Here is an 18,457-nt window from a genome sequence, read left to right on the forward strand (position 1 = left end):
ATACACAGCCTCTGTGGGAACCAGGGAGAAGAAGCATCCATTTCCGTTTGGGGAATTCTCAAACTGTGGGAATCCCATCAGGCATTTTCCACAGGATTGCCCCCCACAACGGACTAATCAAATGTCTCAGTCAGTCATCCCCCCGGAATCGATCGGGGTGGAATGTTCCGCTAATGACACCCTACCCATATGCCAGTGCATCTGGAGACTCCCAATATCAAGAGAGGGGGGTGATGGAAATCAGGGGAACTCATTGCTCCTTCACCATTTTGACTTTGCAGCTTTGCCATCTTGTGACGACCTATAACTTTCCTTCATTCAAAGGGCCAGCTGTCTGTCCAGCATCTCCTTGTCCTATCAGAGTTGATTGAGTGGGCATCTCACCACTCCAGTTCCTGAATAGACCCCTATCCTCTTAACCACTCACAACCCCTTCAGACAGTCATCGCCTCTTCACTTCAATCCATCACTCTCTGACTCCATAGGGTCTCCACTGCAGAGGTGCCCAGAATCACACACACACGCACACCTTCACACACACACACACACACACACACACACACACACACACACACACACACACACACACACACACACACACACACACACACACACACACACACACACACACAGCTCGTCTCTTCAGCTCATCTCTTTAGCTCGTCACTTTAGCTCGTCTCTTCAGTTCGTCACTTTAGCTCGTCTCTTCAGCTCATCTCTTTAGTTTGTCTCTATAGCTCGTCTCTTCAGCTCGTCTCTTCAGCTCGTCTCTTTAGCTCGTCTCTTCAGCTCGTCTCTTTAGCTCGTCTCTTCAGCTCGTCTCTTCAACTCGTTTCTTCAGCTCGTCTCTTGAGTTTGTCACTTCAGCTCGTCTCTTCAGCTCGTCTCTTCAGGTCGTCTCTTCAACTCGTCTCTTCAGTTCGTCTCTTCAGCTCGTCACTTTAGCTCGTCTCTTCAGCTCGTCTCTTCAGCTCGTCTCTTCAGCCCGTCTCTTTAGTTTGTCTCTATAGCTTGTCTCTTCAGCTCGTCTCTTTAGCTCGTCTCTTTAGTTCGTCTCTTCAGCTCGTCTCTTCAGCCCGTCTCTTTAGCTCGTCTCTTCAGCTCGTCTCTTCAGCTCGTCTCTTCAGCTGGTCTCTTTAGCTCGTCACTTCAGCTCGTCTCTTCAGCTCGTCTCTTCAGCTTGTCTCTTAAGCCCCTGGAAGTCTGTCTATAAGGCCTGGAACAGGTCTGCAGTTACAACATCACTAAAGAATACTAAGACATATGTCTAAGAATAAAACTAGAAAATTCTCATCTCAACCTTTGGTCTGTAGACCGGCACTGCTAGATAGAGGCTGAATGTGAAATGCATGTAAAAAATAATAAAATTAAAACCTTTTGATGTGAAACTCTTCTTCGGGTTTTGACATACATAATACATTAACTTAGCGAAAAAAGAAACGTCCCTTTTTCAGGACCTCGTCTTTCAAAGACAATTCGCAACAATGTAAATAACGTCACAGATCTTCATTGTAAAGGGTTTGAACACTGTTTCCCATTCTTGTTCAATGAACCATGAACAATTAAAGAACATGCACCTGTGGAACGGTCGTTAAGACACTAACAGCTTACAGACGGTAGGCAATTAGGTCACAGTTATGAAAACTTAGGACACTAAAGAGGCCTTTCTACTGACTCTGAAAAACATCAAAGGAAGATGCCCAGGGTCTCTGCTCATCTGCGTGAATGTGCCTTAGGCTTGCTGCAAGGAGGTATGAGGACTGCAGATGTGGCCAGGGCAATAAATTGCAATGTCTGTACTGTGAGACGACTAAGACAGCGCTACAGGGAGACAGGATAGACAGCTGATCATCCTTGCAGTGGTAGACCAGGTGTAAAAACACCTGTACGGGATCGGTACATCCGAACATCACACCTGCGGGACAGGTACAGGATGGCAACAACAACTGCCCGAGTTACACCAGGAACGCACAATCCCTCCATCAGTGCTCAGACTGTACACAATAGGCTGTGAGAGGCTGGACCGAGGGCTTGTAGGCCTGTTGTAAGGCAGGTCCTCACCAGACCTCACCGGCAACAACGTTGCCTATGGGCACAAACCCACCGTCGCTGGACCAGACAGGACTGGCAAAAAGTGCCATGGCCAGCTAAGACCAAATTCTTATTTTCAATGATGGCCTAGGAACAGTGGGTTAACTGCCTTGTTCAGGGGCAGAATGACAGATTTATACCTTGTCAGCTCAGGGATTTGAACTTACAACCTTTCAGTTACTAGTCCAACACTCTAACCGCTAGGCTACCCTGCTGCCCCTAATGCAGCTGGTGGCCACACCAGATACTGACTGTTACTTTTGATTTTGACCCCCATTTTGTTCAGGGACACATTATTCCATTTCTGTTAGTCACATGTCTGTGGAACTTGTTCAGTTTATGTCTCAGTTATTGAATCTTGTTATGTTCATACAAATATTTACTTAACTTATGTGAAGTTGGTGAAAATAAATGCAGTTGACAGTGAAAGGACGTTTATTTTTTGGCTGAGTTTATATATGGAAGAGGAATGACAACAGATAACACAGAAATCTGTTTTTCCTGTTTAAAGATACAAAGCCAATCACCTATCTAATATTTTGTCTGGATAGCACAATTCTCTGCTGATAAATAACAAATAACTCACTAGATTAAGCGATAGATTCTATGTAACGACCTTCTTCCATTCTGAAGTGTTGAATTGGTTGTTAAAAGACCATAACCTTTGAAATAAACTTTTTAACAGCTTTTTGAAGAGGAGCGGAAGTGAACCCAGGAACCTCAAATAACTTCTGGTGCTTTTGTAAACAACAGATAAGAGCATAACCTTTGATATCATCTCTTTTTATCAACTCATAATGTTGTATGTCTTTCTATGTGGCAATTTGTCAATAGAATAGCAGTGTCTAATTCAACGTCCCCTCAATCACAAGACAACAGCCAAAAACAAACACTGGATAAAGTGATTCAGTCCCAGAAGATTTGTCCAAGAAGTGGTCAACCCACCTGTGTGTTCATTGTGTGCTTGTCCCAAAAATACAAAGACGACACAGTCAGACAGAAAAGCCATTAAGTGAGCGACTGAAGAGGTCAAGATGTAAATCTCTCTTGAACAAAGTCCCACCCCCTCCCTCGGCCCCCTTCGTCTGTCCTGTCACGACCCCCCCCCCTTTGACCCTTTTGTTGGTGCGAGGCGGCTCAAGACCCAGGAACCTGCTAATTACGGGCTTTAGCAGTCTGCCAAGGAACCAGGCCCTCAGAATTGCTGGGCCACATTCCTACCAGCCAGAGTCACTCTGTGTGTGATTGTGTGTGTGTGTGTGTGTCTGTGTGTGCGCGTGCGTGCGTGTTCGCTGTCTGTCTGTCCATCCCTCCATCCGTCTGTGAGAACCTCTCTGGGTTTTAGTGCGTGACTTGTGCCTTGCCAGCTCACTAAGTGCACTGCAAACACTCCTCAAGGGACTGTATAGTAAACAGACACAGACAGAGGGATTGGAGGGACTTGAGGTGTGTAAAGAAAGGCAATAAGCCTTCTCTCTCCCTTCTCCGATGGGGTCTAAACCTAATCACACAGTTGGCCTGGTGTTAAATACCCCGTACCTCCTGCTATAGCTGCTCAGTTGAGCGACCAGCCGGCCGACCCATTAAGAGACAGATTTCAGGCTAGAGAAAACCAGAGATTAAGAGACAGCTTTCAGGTTAGAACAAACCAGAGATCCATTAAGAGACAGATTTCAGGCAAGACAAAACCAGCGATCCATTAAAGAGACAGATTTCAGGCAAGACAAAACCAGCGATCCATTAAAGAGACAGATTTCAGGTTAGAACGAACCAGAGATCCAATAAGAGGTAGATTTCAGATTAAAAGGAACCAGAGATCCATTAAGAGACAGATTGAACCAGAGATCCATTAAGAGGCAGATTTCAAGTTAAAAGGAACCAGAGATCAATGAAGAGACAGATTTCAGGCTAGACAAAACCAGAGATCCATTTTAAGAGACAGATGTCAGGTTAAAAGGAACCAGAGATCCATTAAGAGACAGATGTCAGGTTAAAAGGAACCAGAGATCCATTACACCTTTGACTGACATCAACTTTGACAGATCCGTCACAAAACGTGAATTTGCGTTGAAATAAACCAAACCTTAAAACCTCTGTTGCTGTTTGACAGAACCGTCACAAACAAAACCTTGAGACCCTTGTTGTGGATTTTGTTTGAAATGGTAGGTTAAAATGTGACCAAACCTAACACTTCAATTGAAATGATCCCCAAAACCTTGACACCCTATATCGTTGATTTGAGGTTGAAATCTGGGTTAAAGCGTAAGCGTCACAATGATTGACTAATTTACCCCAGTCTTTGGTTTGGTCCTGGGAGCAGCAGTCAGCCTAGCGGAGGTCAGAGTAGTGGATACTTGATGCTGTTGTGGAGTGCTTGACACTGTCCCGACGGCCTTTACTGAGTCGAAGTCCACTTCCTGCAACCGAGGAAGGACATTGATTGGTTTAGAGATAAACTTTAGAGCAATAGTTTAAAGCTATTTCTATTACTTATTCCCTTGAAGCTAGCCAGATTAGTATTAGGTTCTCCTAAAGCAAGCCAGGTTAGTATTAGGTTCTCCTGAAGCTAGCCAGGTTAGTATTAGGTTCTCCTAAAGCTAGCCAGGTTAATATTAGGTTCTCCTGAAGCTAGCCAGGTTAGTATTAGGTTCTCCTAAAGCTATCCAGGTTAATATTAGGTTCTCCTGAAGCTAGCCAGGTTAGTATTAGGTTCTCCTGAAGCTAGCCAGGTTAGCATTAGGTTCTCCTGAAGCTAGCTAGGCTAGTATTAGGTTCTCTTGAAGCTAGCCATGTTAGCATTAGGTTCTCCTGAAGCTAGCTAGGTACTGACTGTCTCCTATAACATCTAGCTAGTTATTGACAAAGCCATGTATTTAGAGAGTTGGGACATTAAGGTTTCTGAATTATGATGCATTTACATGACACTTCAACATTCTATGGCGGCCATGTTAGCTCCCCATTAACATTACATGGGGAATATTTAAACAATGCTATGCAACTGAATGTCTAGAATTAGAGACAATATTGTAAATTGTAGAAGTTGTCTCTGTGTACTGGTACTGACCCGTCGGTGGTGTCTCCTGAGGGTGGGGGTGATGGCCATGGAGGAGGAGGAGGAGGAGGCGCTGAGGGCCGTGTCGATCTCCTGGTCCAGCTGGTCTAGCTTCATCAGCAGTAACACCATGGAGTCCAGACGAGAACGTTCCTGCTCCTCTCTAGAACTCTACAGGTGGGAGGTACGGGAGGGAGGTAGGGAGCGAGAGAGACAGAGAGACAGAGAGAGAGAGGGAGAGAGGGAGGGAAAGATTATTTGTACTTAAAATATCTGGTAACAGTGTTATTGATTTACATTTTAATCAATTATCAGATGCTATTATACAGAGCGACTTACAGGATAAATTAGGGTTACGTGCCTTGCTCAAGGGCACATTAACAGATTGTTCACCAAGTCGGCTCAGGGATTTGAACCAGCAATGTTTCTGTTAGTGGCCTAACTCTTTTAACCGGCAACTTGCCGCTCTATATTTGACTATGTTTGATCCAAGGAGAACATCAGTGATAATGCTAGATTTATATTGTGTCTTTACTGGGCAGAAACCGCTAAAGGATACTCTAGGCCTCGGTTCTTTCTTTCTTCTGATGGTCCTTCCACTTTGTGGTTAGATACAGCTAACTGACTATCATCTAATAAGCCTGTTCATCTTTAGTCATGTCCTCTCTTGCTCTCTTTTTAAGGGAAGGGAGCAGGTATATGTATACTGCTCAAAAAAATAAAGGGAACACTTAAACAACACATCCTAGATCTGAATGAAAGAAATAATCTTATTAAATACTTTTTTCTTTACATAGCTGAATGTGCTGACAACAACATCACACAAAAATAATCAATGGAAATCCAATTTATCAACCCATGGAGGTCTGAATTTGGAGTCACACTCAAAATTAAAGTGGAAAACAACACTACAGGCTGATCCAACTTTGATGTAATGTCCTTAAAACAAGTCAAAATGAGGCTCAGTAGTGTGTGTGGCCTCCACGTGCCTGTATGACCTCCCTACAACGCCTGGGCATGCTCCTGATGAGGTGGCGGATGGTCTCCTGAGGGATCTCCTCCCAGACCTGGACTAAAGCATCCGCCAACTTCTGGACAGTCTGTGGTGCAATGTGGCGTTGGTGGATGGAGAGAGACATTATGTCCCAGATGTGCTCAATTGGATTCAGGTCTGGGGAACGGGTGGGCCAGTCCATAGCATCAATGCCTTCCTCTTGCAGGAACTGTTGACACACTCCAGACACATGAGGTCTAGCATTGTCTTGCATTAGGAGGAACCCAGGGCCAACCGCACCAGCATATGGTCTCACAAGGGGTCTGAGGATCTCATCTCGGTACCTAATGGCAGTCAGGCTACCTCTGGCGAGCACATGGAGGGCTGTGCGGCCCCCCAAAGAAATGCCACCCCACACCATGACTGACCCACCGCCAAACCGGTCATGCTGGAGGATGTTGCAGGCAGCAGAATGCTCTCCACGGCGTCTCCCGACTCTGTCACGTCTGTCACGTGCTCAGTGTGAACCTGCTTTCATCTGTGAAGAGCACAGGGCGCCAGTGGAGAATTTGCCAATCTTGGTGTTCTCTGGCAAATGCCAAAAGTCCTGCACGGTGTTGGGCTGTAAGCACAACCCCTACCTGTGGACGTTGGGCCCTCATACCACCCTCATGGAGTCTGTTTCTGACCGTTTGAGCAGACACATGCACATTTGTGGCCTGCTGGAGGTCATTTTGCAGGGCTCTGGCAGTGCTTCTCCTGCTCCTCCTTGCACAAAGGCGGAGGTAGCGGTCCTGCTGCTGGGTTGTTGCCCTCCTACGGCCTACTCCACGTCTCCTGATGTACTGGCCTGTCACCTGGTAGCGCCTCCATGCTCTGGACACTACGCTGACAGACACAGCAAACCTTCTTGCCACAGCTCGCATTGATGTGCCATCCTGGATGAGCTGCACTACCTGAGCCACTTGTGTGGGTTGTAGACTCCGTCTCATGCTACCACTAGAGTGAAAGCACCGCCAGCATTCAAAAGTGACCAAAACATCAGCCAGGAAGCATAGGAACTGAGAAGTGGTCTGTGGTCCCCACCTGCAGAACCACTCCTTTATTGGGGGTGTCTTGCTAATTGCCTATAATTTCCACCTGTTGTCTATTCCATTTGCACAACAGCATGTGAAATTTATTGTCAATCAGTGTTGCTTCCTAAGTGGACAGTTTGATTTCACAGAAGTGTGATTGACTTGGAGTTACATTGTGTTGTTTAAGTGTTCCCTTTATTTTTTTGAGCAGTGTATATGTACGTCAACTCTAATACATAATACATAACACAGACAGGGACTGTTTAGTTATGTTTTTTCTCTTAGCCCTCTGATACGACTTAGCATTTTTGAGTGAAAGCATTACGTTGAGCAGTTTTCCTATGTGTGTTTGATTGAATTGGGGCCTTGTGAATGAAGTAAGACAGGTCTGATGTAGTGCATGCCAGAGATATATATCAACTAAGGCTTTGATTCAATATCCTGTAGACCACAGAAAGACTGAAAGAATCCTGGGGTGGGATCCTCAGATGCACTCAAATTAATTGGGCAACCTCTCATGCCCTCTCCTTGACTCTCTCTCTCTCTCTCTCTCTCTCTTTGGTTCTCTTCCACCATTCCCTCCTTTTTCTTCTAACCTTTTCCACCAAAAAGCCCCCCCCCTCTCCAATTATATCCTTTTTTTTTATTACCCCCTCTCTTCCTGTTGTCTTTCCTCCCTTCTCCTTGCCACCACTCTTTCACTTTCTTCTTTACTCACTTATTCTCTTCTCCTCTGTTAACCTGCAGGTCTTACACTGACCTATCAGATGGTCTGTCTGTCATAGCAGGTCTTACACTGACCTATCAGGTGGTCTGTTTGTCATAGCAGGTCTTATACTAACCTATCAGGTGGTCTGTCATAGCAGGTCTTACACTGACCTCAGGTGGTCTGCTTGTCATAGCAGGTCTTATACTAACCTATCAGGTGGTCTGTCATAGCAGGTCTTACACTGACCTATCAGGTGGTCTGTCTGTCATAGCAGGTCTTACACTGACCTATCAGGTGGTCTGTTTGTCATAGCTGATCATATACTGACCTCAGGTGGTCTGTCATAGCAGGTCTTACACTGATCTATCAGGTGGTCTGTTTGTCATAGCTGATCTTACACTGACCTATCAGGTGGTCTGTTTGTCATAGCAGGTCATACACTGACCTATCAGATGGTCTGTCTGTCATAGCAGGTCTTACACTGACCTATCAGGGGGTCTGTTTGTCATAGCAGGTCTTATACTAACCTATCAGGTGGTCTGTCATAGCAGGTCTTACACTGACCTCAGGTGGTCTGCTTGTCATAGCAGGTCTTATACTAACCTATCAGGTGGTCTGTCATAGCAGGTCTTACACTGACCTATCAGGTGGTCTGTCTGTCATAGCAGGTCTTACACTGACCTATCAAGTGGTCTGTTTGTCATAGCTGATCATATACTGACCTCAGGTGGTCTGTCATAGCAGGTCTTACACTGATCTATCAGGTGGTCTGTCATAGCAGGTCTTACACTGACCTAGCAGGTGGTCTGTTTGTCATAGCAGGGCTTACACTGACCTATCAGGTGGTCTGTTTGTCATAGCAGGTCTTACACTGACCTATCAGATGGTCTGTCTGTCATAGCAGGTCTTACACTGACCTATCAGGTGGCCTGTCTGTCATAGCAGGTCTTACACTGACCTCAGGTGGTCTGCTTGTCATAGCAGGTCTTATACTAACCTATCAGATGGTCTGTCTGTCATAGCAGGTCTTACACTGACCTATCAGGTGGTCTGTCTGTCATAGCAGGTCTTACACTGACCTCAGGTGGTCTGCTTGTCATAGCAGGTCTTACACTGACCTCAGGTGGTCTGCTTGTCATAGCAGGTCTTATACTAACCTATCAGATGGTCTGTCTGTCATAGCAGGTCTTACACTGATCTATCAGGTGGTCTGTCTGTCATAGCAGGTCTTACACTGATCTATCAGGTGGCCTGTCTGTCATAGCAGGTCTTACACTGACCTCAGGTGGCCTGTCTGTCATAGCAGGTCTTACACTGACCTCAGGTGGTCTGTCTGTCATAGCAGGTCTTACACTGATCTATCAGGTGGTCTGTCTGTCTTAGCAGGTCTTATACTGACCTCAGGTGGTCTGCTTGTCATAGCAGGTCTTACACTGACCTCAGGTGGCCTGTCTGTCATAGCAGGTCTTACACTGACCTCAGGTGGTCTGTCTGTCATAGCAGGTCTTATACTGACCTCAGGTGGCCTGTCTGTCATAGCAGGTCTTATACTGACCTCAGGTGGTCTGTCTGCAATAAGACGTGTGGCATCTTTCTCTTTTCCCTTCTATTGATTTTTCTCCTTCTCCTTGTTTTCTCCTGCCTCTCTCTCTCTCTCTCTGTCTCTCTCCTTTCTCTATCACACGGTCTCTCTCTCTCTCTCTCTCTCTCTGTCTCTCTCTCTCTCTCTCTCTCTCTCTCTCACTCTCTCTCTCTCTCTGTTTTTCTCCTCTCTCTCTCTCTCTCTCTCTCTCTCTCTCTCTCTCTCTCTCTCTCTCTCTCTCTCTCTCTCTCTGTATCCCCCCTCAGCTGTATCCCTCTCCCCTCCACTATCCTCCATTCTTCCTCTCCTCCTTTTCTCTCCCTCCATCCCTCCTCTCGCCCTCCCTCCATCCATCCATCTCTCCTCTCTCTCCTCTCTGGGTGGGGCTTTCTGCTTTCTATGACCATCTACAGAAAGAGCTGGGATGACATCATAAGGGCTGGATCATTAGTTCCAAAGAAACCTTGTTACAATTTGCACAAACAGACCTCTGGAACCATTTTATGAGATGTGTGTGTGTGTGTGTGTGTGTGTGTGTGTGTGTGTGTGTGTGTGTGTGTGTGTGTGCATGCATGTAAGTGTTTGTGAGGAGATAGGCGTCCTTCTGTCTTATTGCAAAATGTTCACTAAATTAGGCTGTCAGAGCAGTTCCTATTGGATTTTCTGATAAGGCAACCAGACACAGACCTTAATGTAGCCTATGTAATGGAAATGTTCATGGCATGATGATGCTTAACTTTTCCCTCTATGTAAGGGCTCGCTGTGTGCGTCTCGACGTCTCGCTGCAATCCAATGCAACAATGTTTTCTTTGTGGAGGTTTGTTGAATGAACATAGATGGCTGCGTCAGAAGTCAACAACAACAACAGCAACAATGATGGGTTAAAGAAACAGCATGTGTTTTTTGAAGGGGCAATTCCAGTGGTTTTGGTTTTCCTCACACAGTGTTGTCTTCGGGGGTTTCTCTCTCATACACAGTTAGAGTTTTAGTTTTCCCTGACCTCAGGTGGTCTGTCTGCATTAAAAAGTGTGGCATCTTTACCTTTTTATTTTCTCTTTCCCCTCTCTGTTTTCTCCTTCCTCTCTCTCTCTCTCTCTCTCTCTCTCTCTCTCTCTCTCTCTCTCTCCCAGAAGCTCTCTGTCTCTCTCTCTCTCTGTCTTTCTCTCCCTGAAGCTCTCTCTCTCTCGGTCTCTGTCTTTCCCTCCCTGAAGCTCTCTGTCTCTCTCTGTCTTTCCCTCCCTGAAGCTCTCTCTCTCTCTCTCTTTTCTCTCTCTCTCTGTCTGTCTCTCCCTGAAGCTCTCTCTCTCTGTCTCTGTCTCTCTCTCTCTCTCTCTCTCTCTCTCTCTCTCTCTCTCTCTCACCTTCTCCCTCTCTCGCTCTTTCTCTCGCTCTCTCTCTCTCAGTCTCTCTGTCCCCTCCCCCCTCTCTCTCCTATGTCCTCCAAATGTAGAAGTCTAAAAATAACCATATTTGAGCCAGTATCTGATCCTGTGTTGTTACTGTGTTGATGAAGCAAATGATGTACAATGATCCATATCTGAGCCATCTCTCGTTCACACACTGGGGGTGTATAGGACACTGATATATTGGATCTGTTGTATTGCCTAGGAGAAGGATGACGTGGAGTTAGAGAGAGAGAGAGAGAGAGGGGAAACCCTGAGTCAGACCTGGAGCTTCTCTAACTGACCTGCTCCAGTGCATATTTGCTAAGTAAATTGGCCCCACGCAGCGCAAAAGTACTCAAACGCTGTGGTAACGTCAGACAACTCTTTCCCATATGACAAATAGATTGTCTTTGCAACCTCCCCACCTTTAAATCACAGTGGAATTCTTTTCAGTCGGAGATTGAAACTGGAGATTTCCACAATAAAAGCTTCATGGGTTTTCTATGTTTTCTGAGGACAGTGATCTCACAGGCTTTGGGATGGTTTTTGGCACTGACAAATGCTACGCAAACGTGAGATTTATGTTGAAGCAACGCCACATCAAGCCTAGAGGCATTATGCCATTTCCCAGCCTTTTGACTATCCATCTACAGATTGTACTGGAGGACATCATCGGTGTCAACGCATGGGGCATCATCATTTAGATGAGGAACGTTAAAGACTACACCCATTACTCATTCAACAAAGCAATCAACCACTCTCTCTTTAGAGGCCATCAGGGACTACATCCGTTTAGAAAATGTCACAACTCTGACCGCTAACTATGTAGGAGTTTCAGCATATGTACCGTGAAATGGCTTGACGTTGTGGCAAGGCGAGCGACAACCACAACAGACAAGAGCACACAGTATGGTCTGGAATGAGCCTAGTACGTGGAATGAGTGTTGTGCTTGGGCGGAGTCCCTCTCCAGTGTGCCTACTTAAAAACAAGCAGACTCGTAAATAGGCCTAACAACTCTGTAAATAAGGTTCTGTTGTGGTTGTTCGCTAAGGGCTAGCACTACAGCTAATAGTAGATAAACAGTCTCAAGTATTTGATATTTGGTTTTTGCCAACAGGCTGGCACTACCGCTAACTATGTACTAACAGCCTTAGGTAGTTCCAGACAGGCTAGCACTTTGGCTAATGGTGTATAAACAGTGCAGGGTATTTGGCATTTGACAGGGCGAGCTAGTACCGTGGATAATGGTGTAACTGTGCAAGGTATTTGACAGGCTAGCTAGCACTAAGGTTAATGGTGTATAAACAGTGTGTGAGGTATTTGGCTCAGCGCGGTTTGAGTCTTTCACCTCAGGGATGCTAAGCTAAGGCTGCTCTGGCTGCTGTAGCTACTGCCACCCAGCGCTGTGTGCAGGGGTGGACTGGGACCAGATATCGGCCCAGGCATTGAGGTCACCACACTAGACCATTTCTTTCCAAATTTTAGCCCAAAAATGTTTACATCCACTGAGCTAAAGTTGGACCAGCCCATCTGGCATTTGCCAGAATTGCCCTTTGGCCACTCTGTCTCTGGCTATATGTTTCCAATGCCCTCACACACAACTTCCATGCCCTTATAGGAACTTGTTTTGCAGCAGAACATTGGGAAAGTGTAGAACATTTTACAGATCCCCAAATGTAGTCACAGATGGGTAGGCATGTGAAAGTGAAGTCATTGTTTTCCGAGAGGCACGCCAGGCACATGGACATAGTGATTTGTGTGCTGGGCTTAACGTTCACCACCGCCCAATAACTGACAGTAAGAAAGGGACTACATAGCGCAGTACTACTCAGCACACACTCATAAACAACAGCAAAATATGGAACACACACACACACACACACACACACACACACACACACACACACACACACACACACACACACACACACACACACACACACACACACACACCAGCAAAGCCTGACCCCCCATGCAACGGAGAAATGAATTTATGGCTTACCTTTCTAGCGCGAAGTTTCACCACATGGTCCTCCCCCTTGTCATCCCCGCATTTGGCCTCTCGCTTCACGTCTGAAGCCTTGTCGCCAAGGTGAGTGTTGCCGTGGTTGCCTGGATGCGCTACTTCCTCAATCGCCTCCATTATAGCTTGTGTATCACCGGGCCTGTCCTGTTCTTTCTGACCTTCTGCTGCCTCTAAAGCAGGTGACTCACATAATTGTTTAACAGGGGCTTGGTTGCCATGGCATCTCTCCAGCAAGGGCTCATTTGCCTCATTAGGACACGTTGGTTGACTGAGAGTGTCAATATTGGGCAGCCGGGCTGCTGGAGAGGTGGGTATACCCATGTCCGAAGCCCCTTGTCTCCCCAGTAGGACTGAGTCGTCCTCTGCTTCGGATTGGTTAATCTCATGGATGGTGTCCAGCTTTGAGCCACCATCGCTGTGCTGACCTTGGGCTGTTACAGCCGAGGTTAGTTCTTCGGAACACGTTGAGTCTTTGGACCCCAAGCCACCACTCCTATTCTCCACTGTGAGGTTATCAGAATGCACCTGTATCATTGAACGATCCGTGTCCTCTATGGTAGTCCGTTCCTGTATTCCATCCATTTTTGAACTTTCAAGATTCTGCTGTCCAGCTAATGGGCGTCTGTCCAGGTCCTCAGAACGTTGCACTGTGACACACAAAGCATTCACAGACTCTACACTTGCCTTATCCTCTGGGGTTTTCTCCCTGCCCATTTCCAGAGCCCTTTCCTGTCCTCGGGTCCCTTCCATCTCCACCATGTCAACATCCTCCTTTCTCAACACTGTCTGGTCCTGAGCTATTTCACAACCATCACCAGTCCTCATGCTATCATGCTGCTCTTGTTCTGTTTGTCTGCCATCCACTGACACAGCACGTTGTCCCCTCAGAATCTGGTCAAATTTATTACGACTTTCATACATTTTCCTCTGAACATTCAATCCGTCAGCATCTTCAACACTATCCTCAACCTTCCATTCTAAGGCTTTACTCTCAACTTCTTCCTCCATAGCTCCCCCCTCCATAACGTCTGCAACAGGAGCCTCCAAGATCTCCACGTTAACATCTGATATTACATCACTATTGCACTCTGGTTTGATTGAGGAATCCAAAATGGCCATTGGCTGTATTACCCCTGTTCTTTTACCCGGGTCAGTGATGTTGCTTTCATCCAAGGTGGAGAGGTCCTCTCGTGGTTCAACTTCAGTACGAGTAGACTGGGTCTGTGTGTCCACTAAGGGTTCTGGAAGTCCAACCTGACCTTCTGTATGGTCGGCCATTGTCTCCAGGAGTTCTGGATGTCTGCCAGTTTTCTCACCAACAGAAAAGGCCAGTGAAAATCCATTGTCCGGACAGATAGAGACCCTTTGTCCTTTGTCAACAGAGACAGATTGAACAATGATTGCAACGCGGTCGTCAACAACGTTGGGATGCTCGTTATCATCGGTGCCATCCTCAATGTCATCCTCATCCTCATGACCACTGTCTGCAGTGCAGATGATGTTTGGCTTTGGCTGAAGAATCCCATTGCCCAGGTCACAGTGAGATTGGCTGCCAACTGAGTCCTCACCAGCGTCCGCCATTCCTCCAGGTTCAGACTCCGTCAGCCTCCGGGTGAGGTCATCATCATCAACAGCCACATCAGAGCCGTCTACCAGCTCAGCCTGGAACACAGGGACAACAGTTGAATCAAAGTCGCCTGCTGACATCATGTGCCCCGGCTCAGAGTGCTTGCCATTGTCCTCCACGTTGACCGAGGTCACAAACTCCAACGTGTGACCCTGCCCATTGTTGAGGCCATCGGGGCGTGGCCGGTGACAGCACTCCGGCATGGAGGCACATCGTTCCCTGCGCCCCTGCTTGGACCCCTCAGATGCCAGCCGAGGCCCGTCGCCGCTGACGTCATGGCAACAGACCAGGTCCAGGTCGTCGTAGCTGTACTGTAACCCGGAGCGGTGAGTCACGTGATCCTCCCAACTTCTTTTCCGTATGGCGACAAGCATGGTGGGCGGACTCCCACTGCTAACCATATAGCCCTTTAAAGACGTATAACCAAAATGGCGGACCAGACGGTGCAGTTCTACTGAGCTTCCTGTAAGAGAGAAAGAGAAGGGGCGGGAATCAGTTACTCAGGTTATCAGTTACTCAGGTTATGGGTTACTCAGGTTATGAGTTACTCAGGTTATGAGTAACTCAAGTTATGGGTTACTCAGGTTATGGGTTACTCAGGTTATGAGTTACTCCGGTTATGAGATAATCAGGTTATGAGTTACTCAGGTTATGGGATACTCAGGTTATGAGATACTCAGGTTATGAGTTACTCAGGTTATGGGATACTCAGGTTATGGGTTACTCAGGTTATGTGTTACTCAGGTTGAGTTACTCAGGTTATGGGTTACTCTGGTTATGAGTTACTCAGGTTGAGTTACTCAGGTTATGAGTTACTCAGGTTGAGTTACTCAGGTTATGAGTTACTCAGGTTATGGGATACTCAGGTTATGGGATACTCTGGTTATGGGTTACTCTGGTTATGAGTTACTCAGGTTGAGTTACTCAGGTTTAGTTACTCAGGTTATGAGTTACTCAGGTTTTGTTACTCAGGTTATGGGGTTAGCAAACTTTAGGGGGGTTAACAAGAGTACTGTAATCATGTTCTGTTTGTGTTCTTTGCGATATTATAAACTGAGTTGTCTGTGTATGCTGACATGAACCCAGGTTACTGCTATAGTTATGAACCCCATGTCAAGCCTACATGGAACAATCCTGAACCTTACAGGATTTTAACATTACAAAACAGAATAGTTAACTGCAATGGCTACTATGAGACAGTATAGAGCATCTTTCCACTTCTGGTAAACCAACTTCTCAGACAGTGGTTTGCTTTTATTTTCTCACTATTATTAAAAGACATTTGCATCTGACTGGAAGTGTGCTGAGACTTTAAAAAAAAAATGTTTTACATGCTAAGAGTAGAGAGTTGCTTCTCATCCTAATTTCAACATTCTCAGACAAGACAGTGAACCTGAGTTTAAACTGTAAACATTGGACACGCACTACACCGAGACAGTCCCTATCAAGCACTGTACAGATGTAGGATATTCATTTGAGACAGTTTGCTACATCAGGAAAATAATCCTGCAACAACAGGAAAGGTGAATTATTATGTGGTTTATAATTAATGGATATTTTTGGAAGGGGTTGATACATTTTTCATAAGGGAAAATCAAGTTTGAAATTTCAAAGTGGAAATTACAAACTTCAGAAGTTTTACATTTCCTGCATTGCAGGACAGTTCTCCTGGAATAGGGTGATCAGATTCAGATCCTACATGTGTACACATTAAGAGCTGGGAAGCCTCCACACATACTCCTTTCACCAACGGCTAAATACATTTTGGCAGAAGATTTCCACCATGAAGTCTAGTCAAGGATTGTATGAGTATGACAAAAGAAGAGGACAACGCCCCGGGACAATTTGTCCACATCAGGGATGAGGTCGTCAAGAAACCACTGTGCGTCACATGACTCTAACCCATTCATAACATAACTATTAGTGTGTCTCACCCTCCAGCTTGTGAATGTGTCTGTGTGTGTTTGTGTGTCTCTTGCTGCGAGCCTCTGGATAGCCACATTCACTGTCTGGGAATGTCAGAGGGGAAGAGGCTGCCTGAAGGGCCTACATAGTTCCAGTGATGGAGGAAGCATAATAATAAGTCCATAACACAGTTTTTGTTTTTGGGTCGAAAAATGACAAGCGACTTAACCACTTTACTGAAATCTTAAACTTAACCCTAATCTTAAATAATTGTTTACTTTGATGGGACAATGTTGTTGGCCTATGTTGTACCTCAGTGATGGAGGAGACAGGCAGAAAGGCAGACAGGCAGAGAGAGAGAGAAACAGACAGGGACATGCACACAGACAGACAGACAGCCTCCACTATGGCTTAAACAGAGGAGCACAGTAACATAAGCAACCATTTCTGTTAAAGAAAAAAGGTAATTGGCACCAATACGACAGAAGTGATAAGAAGGGAGGATTACAATGGAGGATTCTTTAAAACATTGTGTCAATCTATCAAAAGCTGATGAAGTTGCTCATTAAACAAGTAAAAGAAGCATATATTCCACAAATCACGTCACAATATGGTCTTTGCTTTATATTGGAGACAACAAGGTTTTGAAACACTTCGGTTTGACATCCTATTCCTATGTAGTGCACTACTTCTGACCAGGGCCCATAGGGATATGGTAGTGCACTATATAGGGAATAGAGTGAAATTTCTAATCAACCCAATATCTGTGTATATTATTGCCAGCCGGCCGTTGTATGGTTCTCTGAAGACCCCCACTGACAGATGTAATGGAACGGCTGTGAAGGCTGTTGCTAGGAGATCATATCGCTCATCCACCATCTGCACTGAATGGGAAACACTCCCTAGGTCTGTACATCTGTCCTCTGGCCTCAACAGCTGGAGCATCAGATTACCATCTTAATCATCATCTCTTTTCAGGGACTGTTCATTTTGAGCATTTTGACTGCCTTGAACTTGGAGTGACGTTTGAGCTGTGAGCATTCTATTACCAGTAGAAAAGGTGTGTGTGTGTATGCTTCCATTAGGGGGAAAGCTTCCAGAGGAAGTCTCAAAACAAGATACTAGTCAGACTCTAGTCAGTCTATACCTTAAGCATCCTCAGGACTGCTGTTGGATGGAGGGTGACCCGGGGTGACTTCCTCCTCTGACGTCAACTGGCACTTGAGTTAGGGAGGGCACTGCGTACTTATTACAACTTCTCACACAGATGTAAAATGTACTCAATTAGCGTAATCCGTGTGCCACTTCACACAACATGCCTGGATGAGTTACTTCACTGTCAATACTCCACCAGAATACAGAGGGGTACTGTCACAGTCCCCCACAGTAGCAACATAAGACTGAATAACAAAAGATAACAGAGGATAAACACTATGGGGTTGAAGGGTTAGCCATCCATCAACGTCAGGGGACAGACAAATCCAATCCAACAAGCCTTTCTCAAGGAAAGAATCCCCCTTTTCCTGAGATGTCGGTCCTAATTCCAGGTCCCGAGGAATGCTCTCAGGGTTTGCGGATTCAAATCAAATCCATCGCTGACGTTCCCCTTTTTTGGGAGCAGAGAGCAGGGAGCCCCCGGAGCCAGCCGAAAAGCCGGAACGTGGTATAAAGTCCAAAGATAGCTTGAGCTTCCATCTTGATCACATTAGGGGTTTCACTGACGCTGAACTAGTGGAGTATGGGTGGGGTGGAATGGGGTGGAGTGAGGGGAGGGGGTTCTCTCACTCTCCTCCTCTCCCTCCAATCCCACCTCTTCTATTCTCCGCCTCCTGGCTGGTTTGACAGGGAATCTCAGTCACATCCTAGTCACTGTCTTTCTCCCTGGTTCTCTCACAGCTCCTCCAAGGCTCTCCACGCCAACCAGATCGTCTCAGCTGTTTATCCTATTTTCTTACTCCTCCTTTCACAGAGTTAAGACAACTTCCTCTCAAATCCCTCTCCCTCTCTCA

At 46.0% G+C, this 18,457-nt stretch overlaps 1 protein-coding gene across 2 annotated transcripts in view; it reads right to left on the reverse strand.

The window, feature by feature from the left end:
- Positions 1-18,188, reverse strand: part of dlc1 (DLC1 Rho GTPase activating protein) — a 139,922-nt gene extending 121,734 nt beyond the window's left edge. For both annotated transcript variants that reach the window (XR_006770806.1, XM_045722957.1), the window contains exons 1-4: positions 17,596-18,188; positions 12,893-15,006; positions 5,156-5,314; positions 4,383-4,508 (exon numbers count right to left, since the gene is read on the reverse strand). Coding sequence is in view for 1 of the 2 variants with exons in the window: in XM_045722957.1 (XP_045578913.1) it covers positions 4,383-4,508; positions 5,156-5,314; positions 12,893-14,944 (2,337 nt within the window). In the remaining variant the exon portion in view is untranslated. The remainder of the gene's footprint in view (positions 1-4,382; positions 4,509-5,155; positions 5,315-12,892; positions 15,007-17,595) is intronic.
- Positions 18,189-18,457: the final 269 nt, after the last annotated feature.

The sequence above is a fragment of the Salmo salar genome, chromosome ssa08 (assembly GCF_905237065.1).
Source record: "Salmo salar chromosome ssa08, Ssal_v3.1, whole genome shotgun sequence".
NCBI classification, from domain to species: Eukaryota; Metazoa; Chordata; class Actinopteri; order Salmoniformes; family Salmonidae; genus Salmo; species Salmo salar.